At 40.1% G+C, this 19,862-nt stretch overlaps 1 protein-coding gene across 1 annotated transcript; it reads left to right on the forward strand.

Moving 5' to 3' along the window:
* The first annotated feature begins 8,436 nt into the window (after positions 1-8,436).
* LOC127536096 (homeodomain-interacting protein kinase 2-like) lies at positions 8,437-18,861 on the forward strand. Its single transcript, XM_051955563.1, has 5 exons — positions 8,437-8,637; positions 17,970-18,093; positions 18,181-18,288; positions 18,466-18,614; positions 18,723-18,861. Exons 1-5 carry the CDS (start codon positions 8,522-8,524, stop codon positions 18,859-18,861), a joined length of 636 nt encoding a protein of 211 aa, XP_051811523.1. The 5' UTR covers positions 8,437-8,521.
* Positions 18,862-19,862: the final 1,001 nt, after the last annotated feature.

A 19,862-nucleotide genomic window follows, 5' to 3' on the forward strand; every position in this document is an offset into this window, starting at 1 on the left:
AGGACCCTATTGAAACCCTAGGGTTTATTATTATTATTATTATTATTATTAGGGTCCGAGCACCGAGGGTGCGAAGGACAGGCGGTGCCAGGGCACCGACTGTCCAAGGCACCAGCGGTGCCAAGGACCCTATTGAAACCCTAGGGTTTATTATTATTATTATTATTATTAGGGTCCGAGCACCGAGGGTGCGAAGGACAGGCGGTGCCAGGGCACCGACTGTCCAAGGCACCAGCGGTGCCAAGGACCCTATTGAAACCCTAGGGTTTATTATTATTATTATTTTTTTTTTTTTTATTTTTTTTTTTCTCCCGTAAAGTAAATTGGCTTTTTGGCGGCCTTATCATACTCCAAAACGCGTGAAATTTGGCATGCACATCAGGACTGGCGAAAATTTGATATTTTATGGGAGTTGCGCATGTGCGTGGCAAAATGGCTCTATAGCGCCACCTGCAAACTTGAAAAAGTAGTCATTAGGCCAACTGCCACAATGTTTCATGTACAGCTACAATATTTGGTGGGCATATGCAGAACATCAGGACACACCAAAAAGTCAATTACAGCCACGCCCTAAACCCAACAGGAAGTCGGCCATCTTCAATTTGCTGTAAATTTTTCAAACTTAATCGCTCCTCGGGAAATGACTTGCCTTTTTGGCGGCCTTATCATGAACCAAAACGCGTGAAATTTGGCGTGCACATCAGGACTGGCGAAAAATTTGATATTTTATGGGAGTTGCGCATATGTGTGGAAAAATGGCTCTATAGCGCCACCTGCAAAATTGAAAAAGTGGTCATTAGGCCAACTTCCACAATGTTTTATTTACAGCTACAATATTTGGTGGGCATATGCACCACATCAGGACACACCAAAAAGTCAATCACAGCCACACCCTAAACCCAACAGGAAGTCGACCATCTTGAATTTGCTGTACATTTGTCAAAATTTATAGCTCCTAGTGGATAAGTCTGAGAGAACTGAAATTTGGCCAGTACATTCACCAGACCTTTCTGATGAAAAGTTATCAAAAACTCAACCAGAAGCCAAAAGGTGTGGCCATGGCGGAGCCTCAAACAACTGATCCTTCGCCATGAAACAGGAATTGGTGTCTAATTCTTCTCAACATGCTCCAATCTGCCTGAAACTTTACATGTATGATGACAGTCCTGTCCTGATGTCATCCACATAGGGATATTCATTGACAGTCATAGCGCCACCTTGTGGTTTCAGGAAATAGACATCTTTTACACTTTCATGCCCTATTGTTACCCGGTTGATCATATTCACTTCAAATGCAGTGACAACAGCCTAAACACATTGATGATGCATCCCAGTGAAAATGGTGACTTGTCATCAAAGGGCGTGTCTGTGGCGGCCAAACCAATTTCGATGTTTCGCCATGAAAATTTAACGATTCATATCTCAGCTGAACAACATCCTATCTGCCTCAGACTTCACATGCTGGATACCAGGTCCAGTCTGAACACATCCACACTCATAAATTTTGAAAAAGTCATAGCGCCACCTGTTGGTAATAGTAAGTTTAAGGCCTTATATTTTTAGGTACAATGGCCCCAAACTTGGTGATATCATGCTGGAAATTGGTCAGTCGAGTCTTCACCTCTTGACAATCACACACTGTGAAGGGTGTGACATTTCATGCAACGCTGTTGCCGTAGCAACCAAATATCGCCATGAAAAACAAAGCCCTTTCTGACAGGTTAGGAATACTCCAATGCTCACAAAAATTACCACACACATCACCATTGACCCAAGGAACAACACTGTATGCATCTCGGCACTGCACATGCTATAGCGCCCCCTACAGTATTTTTAACAAACAGCCCCTCCAGCACGTTTCACCTACATCCATGAAATTTGGGAGGCTTATAGAGCACATCAGGACGCACAAAAAAGCCTCTTGGAGCCATGTCCTAAACCCAACAGAAAGTCGGCCATCTTGGATTAATTGTGAGATTTTTGATGATTTTTCTCATTTTTGAGAGTTAATACCTCCTAGGGGATAATTCCAGGAGACCTGAAATTTTGTCAGTCCACACAGCAGGACTTGGTTTGGAAAAGTTATCAAAAGTTTAACCAGAAGCCAAATGGCGTGGCCATGGCGACCATTAGAGTTTTGATGCTTCGCCATGAAACAACAACTGCTGTATAACTCTCCTCTGCATGCTCCAATCTGCCTCAAACTTTCCATGTGTGATCACAATCCAATCCTGATCACATCTACAGGCCAACAGACACTCTCAGTTGCAGCGCCACCTGTTGGAGGGACAATAAATGCTGTATAACTGGCCTCTACATGATCAAATCAGCCTGAAACTTTTCATGAGTGATCAGAGTCCAGCCCTCATCACATCCACTGTTTGAAATACACTCTGAGTTACAGCACCACCTGGTGGTGGATGGGCAGGAAATGCTGTATAACTAGTCTGAACATGCTCCAATCTGGCTGAAATTTTACGTGTGATTAAACTCTGGTCCAGATGTGATTCAGAGGCCGACACACACTCTCAGTCACAGTGCCACCTGGTGAACGTGCATGGATTCGCCGACCAGCGTGGATGCGAGGACCCGTCCATCGCTGCTTGCAGCTTTAATTATTATTATTATTATTATTAGGGTCAGGAAGTCGGCCATCTTGAATTTTCTGTAAATTTGTCAAAATTAATTTCTCCCGGCAAATGAATTGCCTTTTTGGGGGCCTTATCATAAACCAAAACGCGTGAAATTTGGCGTGCACATCAGGACTGGCGAAAAATTTGATATTTTATGGGAGTTGCGCATGTGTGTGGCAAAATGACTCTATAGCGCCACCTACAAAATTGAAAAAGTGGTCATTAGGCCAACTGCCACAATGTTTCATTTACAGCTACAATATTTGGTGGGCATATGCACCACATCGGGACACACCAAAAAGTCAATCACAGCCACGCCCTAAACCCAACAGGAAGTCGGCCATCTTGAATTTGCTGTACATTTGTCAAAATTAATAGCTCCTAGTGGATAAGTATGAGAGAACTGAAATTTGGCCAGTACATGCACCAGACCTTTCTGATGAAAAGTTATCAAAAACTCAACCAGAAGCCAAAAGGTGTGGCCATGGCGGAGCCTCAAAAAACTGATCCTTCGCCATGAAACAGGAAGTGGTGTCTAATTCTTCTGACCATTCTCCAATCTGCCTGAAACTTTACATGTATGATAACAGTCCTGTCCTGATATCATCCACATAGGGATATTGATTGACAGTCATAGCGCCACCTTGTGGTTTCAGGAAATAGACATCTTTTACACTTTCATGCCCTATTGTTACCCGGTTGATCATATTCACTTCAAATGCGGTGACAACAGGCTGAACACATTGATGATGCATCCCAGTGAAAATGGTGACTTGTCATCAAAGGGCGTGTCTGTGGCGACCAAACCAATTTCGATGTTTCGCCATGAAAATTTAACGATTCATATCTCAGCTGAACAACATCCTATCTGCCCCAAACTTCACATGATGGACACCAGGTCCAATCTGAACACATCCACACTCATAAATTCTGAAAAAGTCATAGCGCCACCTGTTGGTAATAGTAAGTTTAAGGCCTTATATTTTCAGGTACAATGGCCCCAAACGTGGTGATATCATGCTGGAAATTGGTCAGTCGAGTCTTCACCTCTTGACAATCCCACACTGTCAAGGGTGTGACATTTCATGCAACGCTGTTGCCGTAGCAACCAAATATCGCCATGCAAAACAAAGTGCTGTTTGACAGGTTAGAAATACTCCAATGCTCACTAAAATTACCACACACATCACCATCGACCCAAGGAACGGCACCGTATGCATCTCGGCACTGCACATGCTATAGCGCCCCCTACAGTATTTTTAACAAACAGCCCCCCCAGCACGTTTCACCTACATCCATGAAATTTGGGAGGCTTATAGAGCACATCAGGACGCACAAAAAAGCCTCTTGGAGCCATGTCCTAAACCCAACAGGAAGTTGGCCATCTTGGATTAATTGTGAGATTTTTGATGATTTTTCTCATTTTTGAGAGTTAATACCTCCTAGGGGATAATTCCAGGAGACCTGAAATTTTGTCAGTCCACACAGCAGGACTTGGTGATGAAAAGTTATCAAAAGTTTAACCAGAAGCCAAATGGCGTGGCCATGGCGACCATCAGAGTTTTGATGCTTCGCCATGAAACAACAACTGCTGTATAACTCTCCTCTGCATGCTCCAGTCTGCCTCAAACTTTCCATGTGTGATCACAATTCAATCCTGATCACATCTACAGGCCAACAGACACTCTCAGTTGCAGCGCCACCTGTTGGAGGGACAGTAAATGCTGTATAACTGGCCTCTACATGATCAAATCAGCCTGAAACTTTTCATGAGTGATCAGAGTCCAACCCTCATCACATCCACTGTTTGAAATACACTCTGAGTTACAGCACCACCTGGTGGTGGATGGGCAGGAAATGCTGTATAACTAGTCTGAACATGCTCCAATCTGGCTGAAATTTTACTTGTGATTAAACTCTGGTCCAGATGTGATTCAGAGGCCGGCACACACTCTCAGTCACAGTGCCACCTGGTGGACGTGCATGGATTCGCCGACCAGCGTGGATGCGAGGACCCGTCCATCGCTGCTTGCAGCTTTAATTTAAAATTTATAGTTTTACAAATTCATAATTTGCAGTTCATTTCTTCTCTGTAATTTTTACACTTTAGGGCCGGATTTGACCCTCTGCTGGGCCGGTTTTGGCCCACAGTCCACATGCTTGACAGCCCTGGTAGAGTATATTTCAAAGTCAAAATGTATTTTACTAGTTGGTTTCATTTAAAATTGTCTCACCTGCTGCCCTGCTGCAGGAAACGCCAAATAAGGACATGAGAGGAGAGAGCACTATCTCAGCCTGGCTGCAGCCAGCCTGACATTGTTTTGATGTAAAATTGTTTTTGTTTTTTTGCTGTAACTGTTCTAACTGAATGGAATGAAGCTAACAAGTTTAACAGCCTCAGTCAGAAATCATTTCACTTTCATCTGATCACACCAGAGGCAACAACACCGTTGTTCATCTGCTGATCGACTACGTTGATTTCAACCACTTTGGCATTTAAATATGTCTGTTTCAACCATCCAAGGCGAACATCTGCAGTTGTCAGGATCCTCGAGTCAACCAGGTAAGAGACACTAAAACACCAACATGATCTCATATTTCACACACTTTGAAAAGACCTGGATTCATCTGTACATGTTGAAATATGTTGAAATATGTGCTCATAAGTGGTCTGCAGTGACTGTTTTGTGATGAAAATAACATGAACTTGTTGTTGCTGAAGTTGAGAATGAGTTTGTGTGCAGCAGGTGTTTGTACAGTAAAATGTAACCTAGAAAGGAGCAGTCTGTGAACTGTGATCCGGATTAAAATGTCTCTCTTTTTTTTTTTACAAAAATCTGCACAAATTACAAACTGATTTACACAAATAAACATCAGTAAATCTGAAGATCAGGCCGAAGACAAAATCAAAGTAGAAAACAAACAGAAAAACTCCAGCTGAGGATCAAGTCAGTCATGCTGCATTCAGTTTTAAAACAAAACAAAGTTGAAATAAATACCGATAAAGTGTCAATGATGCACTTTGAATCTAATGTTGTTTTAACTCATCACTGTTATATCTGTGATTTTCTGACATACGCTCCTCATTTAAATGGTCTAGAAATCATCAGTATTAGTTGTGTGTTTGTCCCTGATGTGTTGACTGAATGCACTGATTGAACACGGTTTTCTCTCCATGTTTGTGGATCAGGATCTGACAACTCTGACTTCCATCCCATGGACCTGCTGTCTAGCGGCATCACTGAGTACCGGTTTGGAAGCTTCAAGTATCGGGGCGTCTTTTGTGACGTGGCTCAGTGCACACGGCTGGATACCGAACACCCGGTATTGGTCAAGATCTTGAAGAAGACGGCCACAGACTCCCAGCAGCCCAACAGAGAGGTAGAGCCTCAGTCTTAGTCTCACACGTTTCTTTTTTTCCTCATTTTTATTTTTAACGTTTTTGAGTTGAACATGTATGGGAGGATTACCTTTACAAAAATATGGTTAGCACACACTTACATATTATTGCCACACCTTTACATATTGTTACTTTACTGAAAATCCGACCTTATGGGCTTCACATAGTCAGTCCACTTTGACCAGATAGTGTAAAACTTGTCCCTTTGAGTCCTGAGGGTAAAAGAAAGCTTTTCCATGGTATAGATTTCTTGAATTGTGCTAATCCAGTCTTCAACTGTCGACGGGTCCGGTTTTAACCATTTCCTTGTTACGGCTTTCTTACTTGCTACCAGTAGTATCCAGAGCAACCTTTGATCCTTCTTTCTCCAATCTATTACATTCACATTGCCCAAAGACACATTTTCAAAGTTACAGAGTATTTTACTGCCAAATGCATCATTAATATGCTCACATACCTGTGTCCAATACAATGTTATCACCGAACAATACCAAAAAATATGGAAATGATTAGCCCCTGAGGACCCACAGGATCTCCAGCAGAGATCACCACAACCCTGATGTCTCTTTTGAATAGGTGTAGTCAAAAACCTGGTTAGGTTCTTCCAACAAAACTCTCGCCAAGTGTTAGAACCCGTAGTGACCCATCGCAATCTACAGAAGTTCACCCAGCTTTCACTTGAAATTTCCATATTTCCTTCCATTTCCCATCTTCTCTTAATGTATTCCGTATTGGCCTGTTTACCTTGTTGAATGGCTTTATATACTTTAGATATTATTTTCTTTTGAGAAAATGTTTTAATTAATGTTAGAAAAGTCTGCAAGAACCCCAAGTTACTTTCATCCCATGATGTTTTTATATTCTGATCAAAAATAATGTCTAACCTGTAAGTATCGATAGAAATCATCCTGGCCGAATCCACATTTTTTTTGTAGAAATTCAAAACTCATAACGCCCCTTTGTGGATAAAAGAATAACAGCTAGTAAGTCTCTTTGAGATCCAACTTTGAAATCTTTTATCAAAGGCATTTGGCTTGAAGTCAGAGTCGTACGCACACCACCTGAGGATTCGGGAGAGATTTTCCAACTTACAAATTTGCATAACTCTATTCCACGAATTCAAGAGAGATTCATACATAGGGTCATTTGTAGAGCTGCTATTAGTTTGCAGTTTTTTGTCAGCTAATAATGCCATAATTGGTATGTCCTTTGTAACAGTTTCTTAAACATCTTTCCATCCTACCGAATAAGTGGGTGAACATAATCCGATTAAAGGTCTCATTTGTGCAGCATAATAATATTCCAGAAGGCAGGGAAGGCCTATCCCCCCTTTCTCTTTTGTTAATTGCATTGTCTGATATTTTATCCTTGCTCTTTTATTTGGCCAAATATATTTTGTCAGTAGTTTGTCCCACTCATCAAAATGTTTTTGGACTATCTGAATTGGGAGACATTGAAAAAGGTAAAGGAAACGAGGGAGGATACTCATTCTGATTGAGTCCACCCAAGAATGTAGACTCAAAAAAGGGACATTATTCCATCTTTGTAAATCTGATCTTATTTTTGAAATTAGAGGCCCGTAATTGGCCTGAAACATTTCAGATGGATCCTTTGTCAGGACAGTTACCAAATATTTAATGCTATGGGCATTTCATTTCCATTTGTGTGCACTTTTAATGTGTGTAGGTGGATTGTAATTAAGCTTTAATTCCTGAGTTTTGGTAATATTGAACTTATAGCCTGAAAAAGAGCCATATTCATCCAGCATTTTCATTCATTTGGGAAGCGACTGAGTGGGGTCCGTCAGGAATATTAATATGTCATCAGCAAACAGAGCTAATCTTTGCTCCCCTGATTTTAAAGTAACACCTTTAATTTCTGTACTCTGCCTCATCCATTGAGCTAAGGGCTCAATAAATAAAGAAAAAAGTAAAGCTGATGCTCCACAGCCTTGGCAGGTTCCTCTTTCTAAAGAAATTGATTTGGATAGCCAAATGCAGCCAATACTTTATATCAAAATTCCCACAGTCTCACACATTTCATCAGGTCGTTAACATGAACTGTCTCTCAGATGATTCATCCGTCTGATGTCTTCTGTTTCCTCTCTAGCTGGACGTTCTGAAGAGGATCCGAGGACTTGACCCCTTCCACATTGTCAGGTTCCTTGATGACTTTGACTGCAAAGGGCAAACTTGTCTAGTTTTTGAAATGCTGGACAAGAGCCTTCACAAGCTGTTGAGGGAGAGACGTGGAGAACCTCTGTCACTTGGAGAAATCAGACCCATTACACAGCAGGTACGTGGATTTGATGATTCCATCACCAAACAATGTCTACTGATTTACAGAACATATCAAGCCAACATATAACCAACATCTGAACAACCAGATTCAATCTTTGTTTCTTCTTCTGGTCCTGCAGCTGCTCTCAGCTCTCTGCACTCTGAAGACTGCTGGCATCGTTCACAGAAACATCAACCCACATACTGTGATGTTGATGAAACAGGAAGACCAGCAGAACTTCACAGTGAAACTTACTAGTTTCAACTCAGCCATCCCAGTTGGTGAAGTGAAGAGCAGCTCCGTCAAGCAGCTTGTTGGATACAGGTAGGTTGGAAGATCTGTCTTCCAGCATCATGTACTGCTGCTCTTCTTTGACTCATCTGATCTGATGTCACCAAAAATCATGAACATGTAAAACTGAGCAGGAAGTCACTGCAATCACTGACTGTTGTCTTCCTTCTTCAGGTGTCCTGATGTTCTTGTGGGTCTACCCATCTCTGAGGCAGTGGATATGTGGTCAGTGGGTGCTGTTCTGTCCACCTTGTTCCTCGGCAGCCCGCTGTTCCCTCAGAGGTGTCAGTATCACCTGGTATGTCCTCCAGTGTTCTAGGATTTAAAAGCACAGCTTCATGTTGGAAGTCAAATAGATGCAGGAGTGCCTTTTATGCTGATGTAGCTGATATTCTCTGTTTAGATGAAGATTTTGGTGGAGACTCTGGCTAACCCAGAGAATGAGCTTCTGAGTGAAGGCCCCAACAACCAGCTCTACTTCAAGTCCACGGAGCACACATGGACACTGAAGGTATGGAAGCCTGTCCTGCACAGAGTTCTTTGACATTTAGCCAAAACCAATGAAGTTGTTTTTCTGCTTTTAACATATCAAATACATTCTCTTGTTGATTGTCTGAACATGGAAATGCTGATTTCTAACATGTGTGCTGTTTTGAATAAGCATTAAATCTTTTTTTCCAAATGCAGCTGGATCCAGATGTGGACAGTTATGAGATCAAACTGTTCGCAAGCCTCCTAAAGAAGATGCTGCATCTGAATCCAGAGAGCCGAATTTCACCAAGTGAGGCTCTGCAACACCCGTTTCTGTTCTACAGCAAGGAGGACAACAGCTCTCAGTAAGTGACGGCTGGATGGAAGCTGGATGCTTTTTTTGATGGAATGTTCCACTAGTTGATGGATTAGTTGAATATTTTATTCATTTCTTTGTTGTGGTTCTTCTTTCAGTGACATGGTCTCAGCTCCCTCCGAGGCTGCGGCCTCCTCTTCGGGTGACACTGTTTCACCTCCTGATGAGGGTTCAGAGAGCTCTGAATCAGATGAAGCTGCTTTTTTGGCCGACGCTGCCACCTCCTCTACGGGTGACACTGTTTCAGCTCCGAGTGAGCCTTCAGAGAGCTCTACTTCAGATGCAGCTGCTGTCGTGGCCGACGCTGCCGCCTCCTCTTCGGGTGACACCTTTTCACCTCCTGATGAGCCTTCAGAGAGCTCTGCCATACTGGACACAGAGACAACTTGTGCAGAAGAACATCCAGCAGAGTCTCCAGAAGCAGATCTTAATGAGTCTGCGGTCTCCTCTGCTTCACCCATCACCGTTCAGACTGACCTGAATGACGCTGTTTCAGCTGATCAAGGTCCAGCAGAAACTCCCACTACTGCTGAACTGAATGGTGAAGTGGTGGCTGAAGCTCCTGACACCAGAAAGGCTCCGAGGAGGCCTCTGAAAAGAGTCAGGAGATTTTTTGGCAGAGTCTTCAGATCTCTGTGCAGTTGTTGCTCTGTACAAGTTACGGAGTAACTCACTTTTATTGTTTATTATTTCATTTATTTCTTTAATTTTTTTCAGCTTATTGTTTTCTGTTTCTGTTTATTTCATGTTTATTTTTCCATTTAGTCTTTATTATTTCTTTTATTGTTAACCATTTTGTTTATTGTTTTCTGTTTCATTTCTTTTTCATTATTTCATTTCTTGTTTGTTATTTCATTTATTGTTTTCTGTTTCATTTATTCTTCATTCTTTCATTTTTTGTTTGTTATTTCATTCATTTTTTACTATTTCATTTTCCTTTCATTTATTCATTTACTTCCTCGCAAAATAAACAGAAACAGCAGCTGAATGAAATGTCCTCAGTGGTCTGACTGTCAGCTGGAAAAGCAGTGAGACTTTCAGCAGGGATCACAGCTGTAGAAGGAGCAGCAGTGGTATGAACCACAGAAATGGCAGTGGAGTTGTAGTTTCAGCAGCAGTTTAAGAAAACAGATTGTATTTAGAATTTTGTTTAAAGAAGCTTGATTCATTCATCTTTGTCACCAGGTTATGAATATCTTCAAATTAATGAGAGAAAAAGTCAAATATATTCAACTTAGTAACCTTTAATGGAATAAATAATGACTGAACTCTGTTTTTATAAGACATGGTTCCACTTATCAGCCTTCAGCCCTCAATAACTTGAAATCCTGAATCTAAGTTGAAGTTTAAAACTCAATAATGAAAGCAAATACATGTAACTTCGTATACCCTCACACAACCACACTGCTGTGCTTGTTTTGACTGACAGAAAACGACTTTATGTGAAACTTTGCATCATGAAATACTACAGACACTTTACAACTTTACAAACTATCAACAGACAAGTGCCTTGAAAATAAATCTTAGTAAAACAGAAAATAAATAACTGTTTAATAATTAAATCAGTTCAAACGACTAAATGAAAAAGAAAACCCATCTTCACATTGGTAGCCTTGGTAAAAAAGAAAATATTTTGTGTTGACTGGTTTTTTTGCAGAAATGTTAATTGCCTCATCACAATAATCTTAATATTACATCCACTCTTACTTGTTTTAATGACTACATAAATTATTCTGCTCATGATTTTCATTTCATCTCATGTTCAAGCACTTTACACAAGATGTTGAAGTGTAAACTAAGTTACAAATCAAAGCCAGAGTCTATTACTTGACTGTGTTCAGATCTTTAAAAAAAAATAAAAAATCACCAACAGAAGTCAGCATTCGGATGGCAGAAGGATTTATTTATCAAGAAAAAATCCAGGAGTAATTCTTAGTAGCGATAACACCCCAAGAAGAACTGAAGATACTGAGCTGAGCTGAGCCTTGGTCATTATTCCACGCCTATAGGGCGTATGACAGGAGTGGCAGTTTTGACACCATTATGCTTTTCTAAATCTATTGGTCAGATCATGACGTCAGGTTATCATATTTCACCCCTGGATCTCATTTTACAGAAACATTAGGTTATCATTAGGTCATCTGTTCCAGAGAACATGCCAGGACATGTTTAGATTTTTTGCTCCACGTCTTACCCTTATTATTTTGTGATATATTTCATGCATATTATTGTAGTAAATGTCAAAGGTTATATTATCTGAAGTTTACACCGATATGTTTTGAGTACATATGTTTTACTTCTGGTCTTTAGTCTAATAGCATTTGCCATAATTATATCATCTGTTATTGTAGCGCATTGTACCCAGAAATATTACACTACAATGTCTCCTCCTAATGTGACCTTAATGGAGTCCTAAACAAGTCCTAAAAGTAAAAAATAGAAACCAATTATAAAGAGAAGCCAATTATAAAAAAATAAAACACCTTGGTCATTTATTTATTGAGGAAAATTACCCTTTATTACATATCCATGAGGGAAAAAGTATGTGAATCTTTGCGTTAGTATCAGGTGTATTATTAGTTCCTCTTGTGATTCAACCCTTAAACAAGAGCTGTGTGTTTACTATAGCATTGTTACTGATTACTGATTCTGGTTTGGAACCAGATGGATAAATATGTTTTCATTCATATTTTTCAGTTATAATTTATATATTTTTTAAAGATTAGATCTCTTTTTCACGGAAAAAGGTTAATAATCCAACTGGTTCTTGTAAATACATGAATGAATGTTCATTTCCACTGTTAGCAGTTTTAGCAATTTAGGCTAAAACGGACCGAGATTTGTCCATTATGTGGAGAAGGAGATGGCATTATGCTCCAAACCCCTCTTTTATGTGAACGAGCACAAGACAGAAAGCTGAATGCTATATAAATACATTTATTTATTTTTTAAAATTGCACGTTTTTAGAACCATACATAAAATACGAACAACTTCCTGTCTCCCATGGAGGTGACGTATTTCCTGTCACCCATGGAGGTCACGTGTTTCCTGTCAGCCTTGGAGATTGGAGGTCTGCATCCAGGTACTCTTGGCTTTTTGGCCAAAAACTGCTGCATCCCGGCTGCCTTTTCTGGTCCTTGTAGTCATTTCTGAGCTTTTTAGTTTGTTGAGGAGTTAGTCAGGCTCCGTTCATACAGCTGTAGCCATCTCCCACTGGATTGTTTCGAACACTGGTGTGGTCCAAGAGGCTCCCTCTAACTTCCACTGAATTTCAAATGAAGACCACAGTTCCAGGAAGCTTTGGGTCTCCTCCTCAGACCGTTGCTGCTTGGATTTTGCTTCTATATTTACCGGTTTTTAAAACATAAACACTCAACATTACTGCTACTCGCTGGGCTGTTTAAAAATGGCACGGTCCCCTTTCCTCAAAACCAAGAAGCGCGTTCTCGCGCTACAAGCCCCGTCCCCCCTAGCTCCCGCCCCTCACGCGAAAACACTGCCAGTAAGATTGAAACTTGAAACAAGAAAACTGTAACTGAAAATCAGAAAGTTGAAACTGAAAACCTGTGAAACGTGAAAAAATAAATAGATTATAATAAAAAATCTAAAGATTGGCATTGTAAAACACATCATAGTACAAAAAATATCCTAAAAATGATTGAGTTTTTTCAATGTTTGTATTTTCGCTTTCAATTCAACATTTTTCAATGCCAAAATTTACTGTCAGCATTATGGCTCCATAGAACTCGACGTTTGATTTTTGGAAACATCTGATCATAAAAAGTTGCTTTAACAAAGTCAAAAAGACAATATTGGAATAAGAACTTAATATAAACTATGTTTTAAGTTGAATTTTTGCTTTCCTTGGTAATCCGCAGAGGGAAATGTAGTTGTTACAGCAGCACTGATCATCAATAAAAGGGTAAGCAATAAGACAACACAGAATATTTGGAACAAAGTGAAGATAAAATTTAAAAAAAGATACAATGAAATGAAATAAAATAAAAATGTATTAAATATAATATAGAAAAATCCACAGAATATGACTGACAAAATGTGCAAATGAGAATGTACTTGGATGTGCAGGTGACGATGAAGGTGCAGATGAGTTTAGAGAGATAATGAAGGATGTTTAGAATGTAAAGCAGTGGTTTAACTCATTTTAGTTCAGGGGTCACATTCTGCCCAATTTGATCTCCAGTGGGCTGGACCAGTAAATCACAGCATAATAATCTATAAATAACCACAACTCCAAATGTTCCCTTGTTTCAGTGCAACAAAGAACATTCTGAAAATGTTCACATTTAAGGAATTTTCTTTTGACCAAACATTATGAACAACCTGGAATTTCTGAAGAAAAATAAGTTCAATTTCAGCAATATTATGCCTCAGTTTATCATTTACACATTGCAAATTACAGATCAAAGTGTTTCTACAAAGACACAAAAAATTCAGTCACAGGTATTTGGAACTGAATGATACAGTATTTTACTTTTTGATCAAAATGACAAAAGTCAGACAAAAAAGACAAAAAACAATGAAAACAAAAAAGATGACAAAAATGATACACAAAGTGAAAAAAGGGAGAGACAAAATGACAAAAAAAAAGACAAATGACACGAAACTAGTTGTTACTAGTTGTTTTCATTTAAAATTGTTTCACCTGCTGCCCTGCTGCAGGAAACGCCAAATAAGGACATGAGAGGAGAGAGCACTATCTCGGCCTGGCTGCAGCCAGCCTGACATTGTTTTGATTTAAAATTGGTTTTTTTTGCTGTAACTGTTCTAACTGAATGGAATGAAGCTAACAAGTTTAACAGCCTCAGTCAGAAATCATTTCACTTTCATCTGATCACACCAGAGGCAACAACACCGTTGTTCATCTGCTGATCGACTACGTTGATTTCAACCACTTTGGCATTTAAATATGTCTGTTTCAACCATCCAAAGCGAACATCTGCAGTTGTCAGGATCCTCGAGTCAACCAGGTAAGAGACACTAAAACACCAACATGATCTCATATTTCACACACTTTGAAAAGACCTGGATTCATCTGTACATGTTGAAATATGTTGAAATATGTGGTCTGCTGTGACTGTTTTGTTATGAAAATAACATGAACTTGTTGTTGCTTGAAGTTGAGAATGAGTTTGTGTGCTAGCAGTGTTTGTACAGTAAAATGTAACCTAGAAAGGGCAGTCTGTGAACTGTATCCGGATTAAAATGTCTCTCTTTTTTTTTTTTTACAAAAATCTGCACAATTACAAACTGATTTACACAAATAAACATCAGTAAATCTGAAGATCAGGCCGAAGACAAAATCAAAGTAGAAAACAAACAGAAAAACTCCAGCTGAGGATCAAGTCAGTCATGCTGCATTCAGTTTTAAAACAAAACAAAGTTGAAATAAATACCGATAAAGTGTCAATGATGCACTTTGAATCTAATGTTGTTTTAACTCATCACTGTTATATCTGTGATTTTCTGACATACACTCCTCATTTAAATGGTCTAGAAATCATCAGTATTAGTTGTGTGTTTGTCCCTGATGTGTTGACTGAATGCACTGATTGAACACGTTTTTCTCTCCATGTTTGTGGATCAGGATCTGACAACTCTGACTTCCATCCCATGGACCTGCTGTCTGGCGGCATCACTGAGTACCGGTTTGGAAGCTTCAAGTATCGGGCGTCTTTTGTGACGTGGCTCAGTCACACGGCTGGATACCTGAACACACGGTATTGGTCAGATCTTTGAGAAGACGGCCACAGATCTCCCAGCAGCCCCAACAGAGAGGTAGAGCCTCAGTCTTAGTCTCACACGTTTCTTTTTTTCCTCATTTTTATTTTTAACGTTTTTGAGTGAACATGTATGGGAGGATTACCTTTACAAAAATATGGTTAGCACACACTTACATATTATTTCCACACCTTTACATATTGTTACTTTACTGAAAATCCGACCTTATGGGCTTCACATAGTCAGTCCACTTTGACCAGATAGTGTAAAACTTGTCCCTTTGAGTCCTGAGGGTAAAAGAAAGCTTTTCCATGGTATAGATTTCTTGAATTGTGCTAATCCAGTCTTCAACTGTCGACGGGTCCGGTTTTAATTTCCTTGTTACGGCTTTCTTGCTGCCATAGTATCCAGAGCAACCTTTATCTTCTTTCTCCTATTCATTCACATTGCCCACACATTTTCAAAGTTACAGAGTATTTTACTGCCAAATGCATCATTAATATGCTCACATACCTGTGTCCAATACAATGTTATCACCGAACAATACCAAAAATATGGAAATGATTAGCCCTGAGGACCACAGGATGCGAGATCACCACAACCCTGATGTCTCTTTGTAAGGTGTAGTGGTTAGGTTCTCTTCCAAAAACTCTCGCCAAGTGTTAGAACCCGTAGTGACCCATTGCAATCTACAGAAGTTCACCCAGCTTTCACTTGAAATTTCCATATTTCCTTCCATTTCCCATCTTCTCTTAATGTATTCCGTATTGGCCTGTTTACCTTGTTGAATGGCTTTATATACTTTAGATATTATTTTCTTTTGAGGAAATGTTTTAATTAATGTTAGAAAAGTCTGCAAGAACCCCAAGTTACTTTCATCCCATGATGTTTTTATATTCTGATCAAAATAATGTCTAACTGTAAGTATCGGATAGAAATCATCCTGGCCGAATCCACATTTTTTTGTAGAAATTCAAACTCATAACGCCCTTGTGGATAAAAGAATAACAGCTAGTAAGTCTCTTTGAGATCCAACTTTGGAAATCTTTATCAAAGGCATTTGGCTTGAAGTCAGAAGTCGTACGCAGGCACGACAGCTGAGGATTCGGGAGAGGATTTTCCAACTTAGCAAATTGTGCATAACTCTATTCCACGAATTCAAGAGGATTTCATACATAGGGTCATTTTGTAGAGCTGCTATTAGTTTGCAGTTTTTTGTCAGCTAATAATGCCATAATTGGTATGTCCTTTGAACAGTTTCTTAACATTCTTTCCACCCTACCGAATAGTGGGTGAACATATCCGATTAAAAGGTCTCATTTGTGCAGCATATAATATTCCAGAGGCAGGGAAGGCCTATCCCCCTTTCTCTTTTGTTAATGCATTGTCTGATATTTTATCCTTGCTCTTTTATTTGGCCAATATATTTTGTCAGTAGTTTGTCCCACTCATCAAAATGTTTTTGGACGTATCTGAATTGGGGATGACATTGATAAAGGTAAAGGAAACGAGGGGAGGATACTCATTCTGATTGAGTCCACCAGATGTAGAGCAAAAAAGGGACATTATTCCATCTTTGTAAATCTGAATCTATTTTTGAAATTAGAGGCCCGTAATTGGCCTGAAACATTTCAGATGGATCCTTTGTCAGGACAGTTACCAAATATTTAATGCTATGGGCATTTCATTTCCATTTGTGTGCACTTTTAATGTGTGTAGGTGGATTGTAATTAAGGCTTTAATTCCTGAGTTTTGGTAATATTGAACTTATAGCCTGAAAAAGAGCCATATTCATCCAGCATTTTCATTCATTTGGGAAGCGACTGAGTGGGGTCCGTCAGGAATATTAATATGTCATCAGCAAACAGAGCTAATCTTTGCTCCCCTGATTTTAAAGTAACACCTTTAATTTCTGCTACTCTGCCTCATCCATTGAGCTAAGGGCTCAATAAATAAAGAAAAAAGTAAAGCTGATGCTCCACAGCCTTGGCAGGTTCCTCTTTCTAAAGAAATTGATTGGATAGCCAAATGCAGCCAATACTTTATATCAAAATTCCCACAGTCTCACACATTTCATCAGGTCGTTAACATGAACTGTCTCTCAGATGATTCATCCGTCTGATGTCTTCTGTTTCCTCTCTAGCTGGACGTTCTGAAGAGGATCCGAGGACTTGACCCCCTCCACATTGTCAGGTTCCTTGATGACTTTGACTGCAAAGGGCAAACTTGTCTAGTTTTTGAAACGCTGGACAAGAGCCTTCACAAGCTGTTGAGGGAGAGACGTGGAGAACCTCTGTCACTTGGAGAAATCAGAACCCATTACACAGCAGGTACGTGGATTTGATGATTCCATCACCAAACAATGTCTACTGATTTACAGAACATATCAAGCCAACATATAACCAACATCTGAACAACCAGATTCAATCTTTGTTTCTTCTTCTGGTCCTGCAGCTGCTCTCAGCTCTCTGCACTCTGAAGACTGCTGGCATCGTTCACAGAAACATCAACCCACATACTGTGATGTGATGAAACAGGAAGACCAGCAGAACTTCACAGTGAAACTTACTAGTTTCAACTCAGCCATCCCAGTTGGTGAAGTGAAGAGCAGCTCCGTCAAGCAGCTTGTTGGATACAGGTAGGTTGGAAGATCTGTCTTCCAGCATCATGTACTGCTGCTCTTCTTTGACTCATCTGATCTGATGTCACCAAAAATCATGAACATGTAAACTGAGCAGGAAGTCACTGCAATCACTGACTGTTGTCTTCCTTCTTCAGGTGTCCTGATGTTCTTGTGGGTCTACCCATCTCTGAGGCAGTGGATATGTGGTCAGTGGGTGCTGTTCTGTCCACCTTGTTCCTCGGCAGCCCGCTGTTCCCTCAGAGGTGTCAGTATCACCTGGTATGTCCTCCACTGTTCTAGGATGTTGGAAGTCAAATAGATGCAGGAGTGCCTTTTATGCTGATGTAGCTGATATTCTCTGTTTAGATGAAGATTTTGGTGGAGACTCTGGCTAACCCAGAGAATGAGCTTCTGAGTGAAGGCCCCAACAACCAGCTCTACTTCAAGTCCACGGAGCACACATGGACACTGAAGGTATGGAAGCCTGTCCTGCACAGAGTTCTTTGACATTTAGCCAAAACCAATGAAGTTGTTTTTCTGCTTTTAACATATCAAATACATTCTCTTGTTGATTGTCTGAACATGGAAATGCTGATTTCTAACATGTGTGCTGTTTTGAACAAGCATTAAATCTTTTTTTTCCAAATGCAGCTGGATCCAGATGTGGACAGTTATGAGATCAAACTGTTCGCAAGCCTCCTAAAGAAGATGCTGCATCTGAATCCAGAGAGCCGAATTTCACCAAGTGAGGCTCTGCAACACCCGTTTCTGTTCTACAGCAAGGAGGACAACAGCTCTCAGTAAGTGACGGCTGGATGGAAGCTGGATGCTTTTTTGATGGAATGTTCCACTAGTTGATGGATTAGTTGAATATTTTATTCATTTCTTTGTTGTGGTTCTTCTTTCAGTGACATGGTCTCAGCTCCCTCCGAGGCTGCGGCCTCCTCTTCGGGTGACACCGTTTCACCTCCTGATGAGGGTTCAGAGAGCTCTGCCTCAGATGAAGCTGCTTTTTTTGGCCGACGCTGCTACCTCCTCTACGGGTGACACTGTTTCAGCTCCTAGTGAGCCTTCAGAGAGCTCTGCCTCAGATGAAGCTGCTTTTTTGGCCGACGCTGCCGCCTCCTCTTCGGGTGACACCTTTTCACCTCCTGATGAGCCTTCAGAGAGCTCTGCCATACTGGACACAGAGACAACTTGTGCAGAAGAACATCCAGCAGAGTCTCCAGAAGCAGATCTTAATGAGTCTGCGGTCTCCTCTGCTTCACCCATCACCGTTCAGACTGACCTGAATGACGCTGTTTCAGCTGATCAAGGTCCAGCAGAAACTCCCACTACTGCTGAACTGAATGGTGAAGTGGTGGCTGAAGCTCCTGACACCAGAAAGGCTCCGAGGAGGCCTCTGAAAAGAGTCAGGAGATTTTTGCAGAGTCTTCAGATCTCTGTGCAGTTGTTGCTCTGTACAAGTTACAGAGTAACTCACTTTTATTGTTTATTATTTCATTTATTTCTTTAATTTTTTTCAGCTTATTGTTTTCTGTTTCTGTTTATTTCATGTTTATTTTTCCATTTAGTCTTTATTATTTCTTTTATTGTTAACCATTTTGTTTATTGTTTTCTGTTTCATTTCTTTTTCATTATTTCATTTCTTGTTTGTTATTTCATTTATTGTTTTCTGTTTCATTTCTTTGTCATTATTTCATTTCTTGTTTGTTATTTCATTTATTGTTTTCTGTTTCATTTATTCTTCATTCTTTCATTTTTTGTTTGTTATTTCTTTCATTTTTACTATTTCATTTTCCTTTCATTTATTCATTTACTTCCTTGCAAAATAAACAGAAACAGCAGCTGAATGAAATGTCCTCAGTGGTCTGACTGTCAGCTGGAAAAGCAGTGAGACTTTCAGCAGGGATCACAGCTGTAGAAGGAGCAGCAGTGGTATGAACCACAGAAATGGCAGTGGAGTTGTAGTTTCAGCAGCAGTTTAAGAAAACAGATTGTATTTAGAATTTTGTTTAAAGAAGCTTGATTCATTCATCTTTAACACC

Source organism: Acanthochromis polyacanthus, chromosome 11 (assembly GCF_021347895.1).
Source record: "Acanthochromis polyacanthus isolate Apoly-LR-REF ecotype Palm Island chromosome 11, KAUST_Apoly_ChrSc, whole genome shotgun sequence".
Classification (NCBI taxonomy): domain Eukaryota; kingdom Metazoa; phylum Chordata; class Actinopteri; family Pomacentridae; genus Acanthochromis; species Acanthochromis polyacanthus.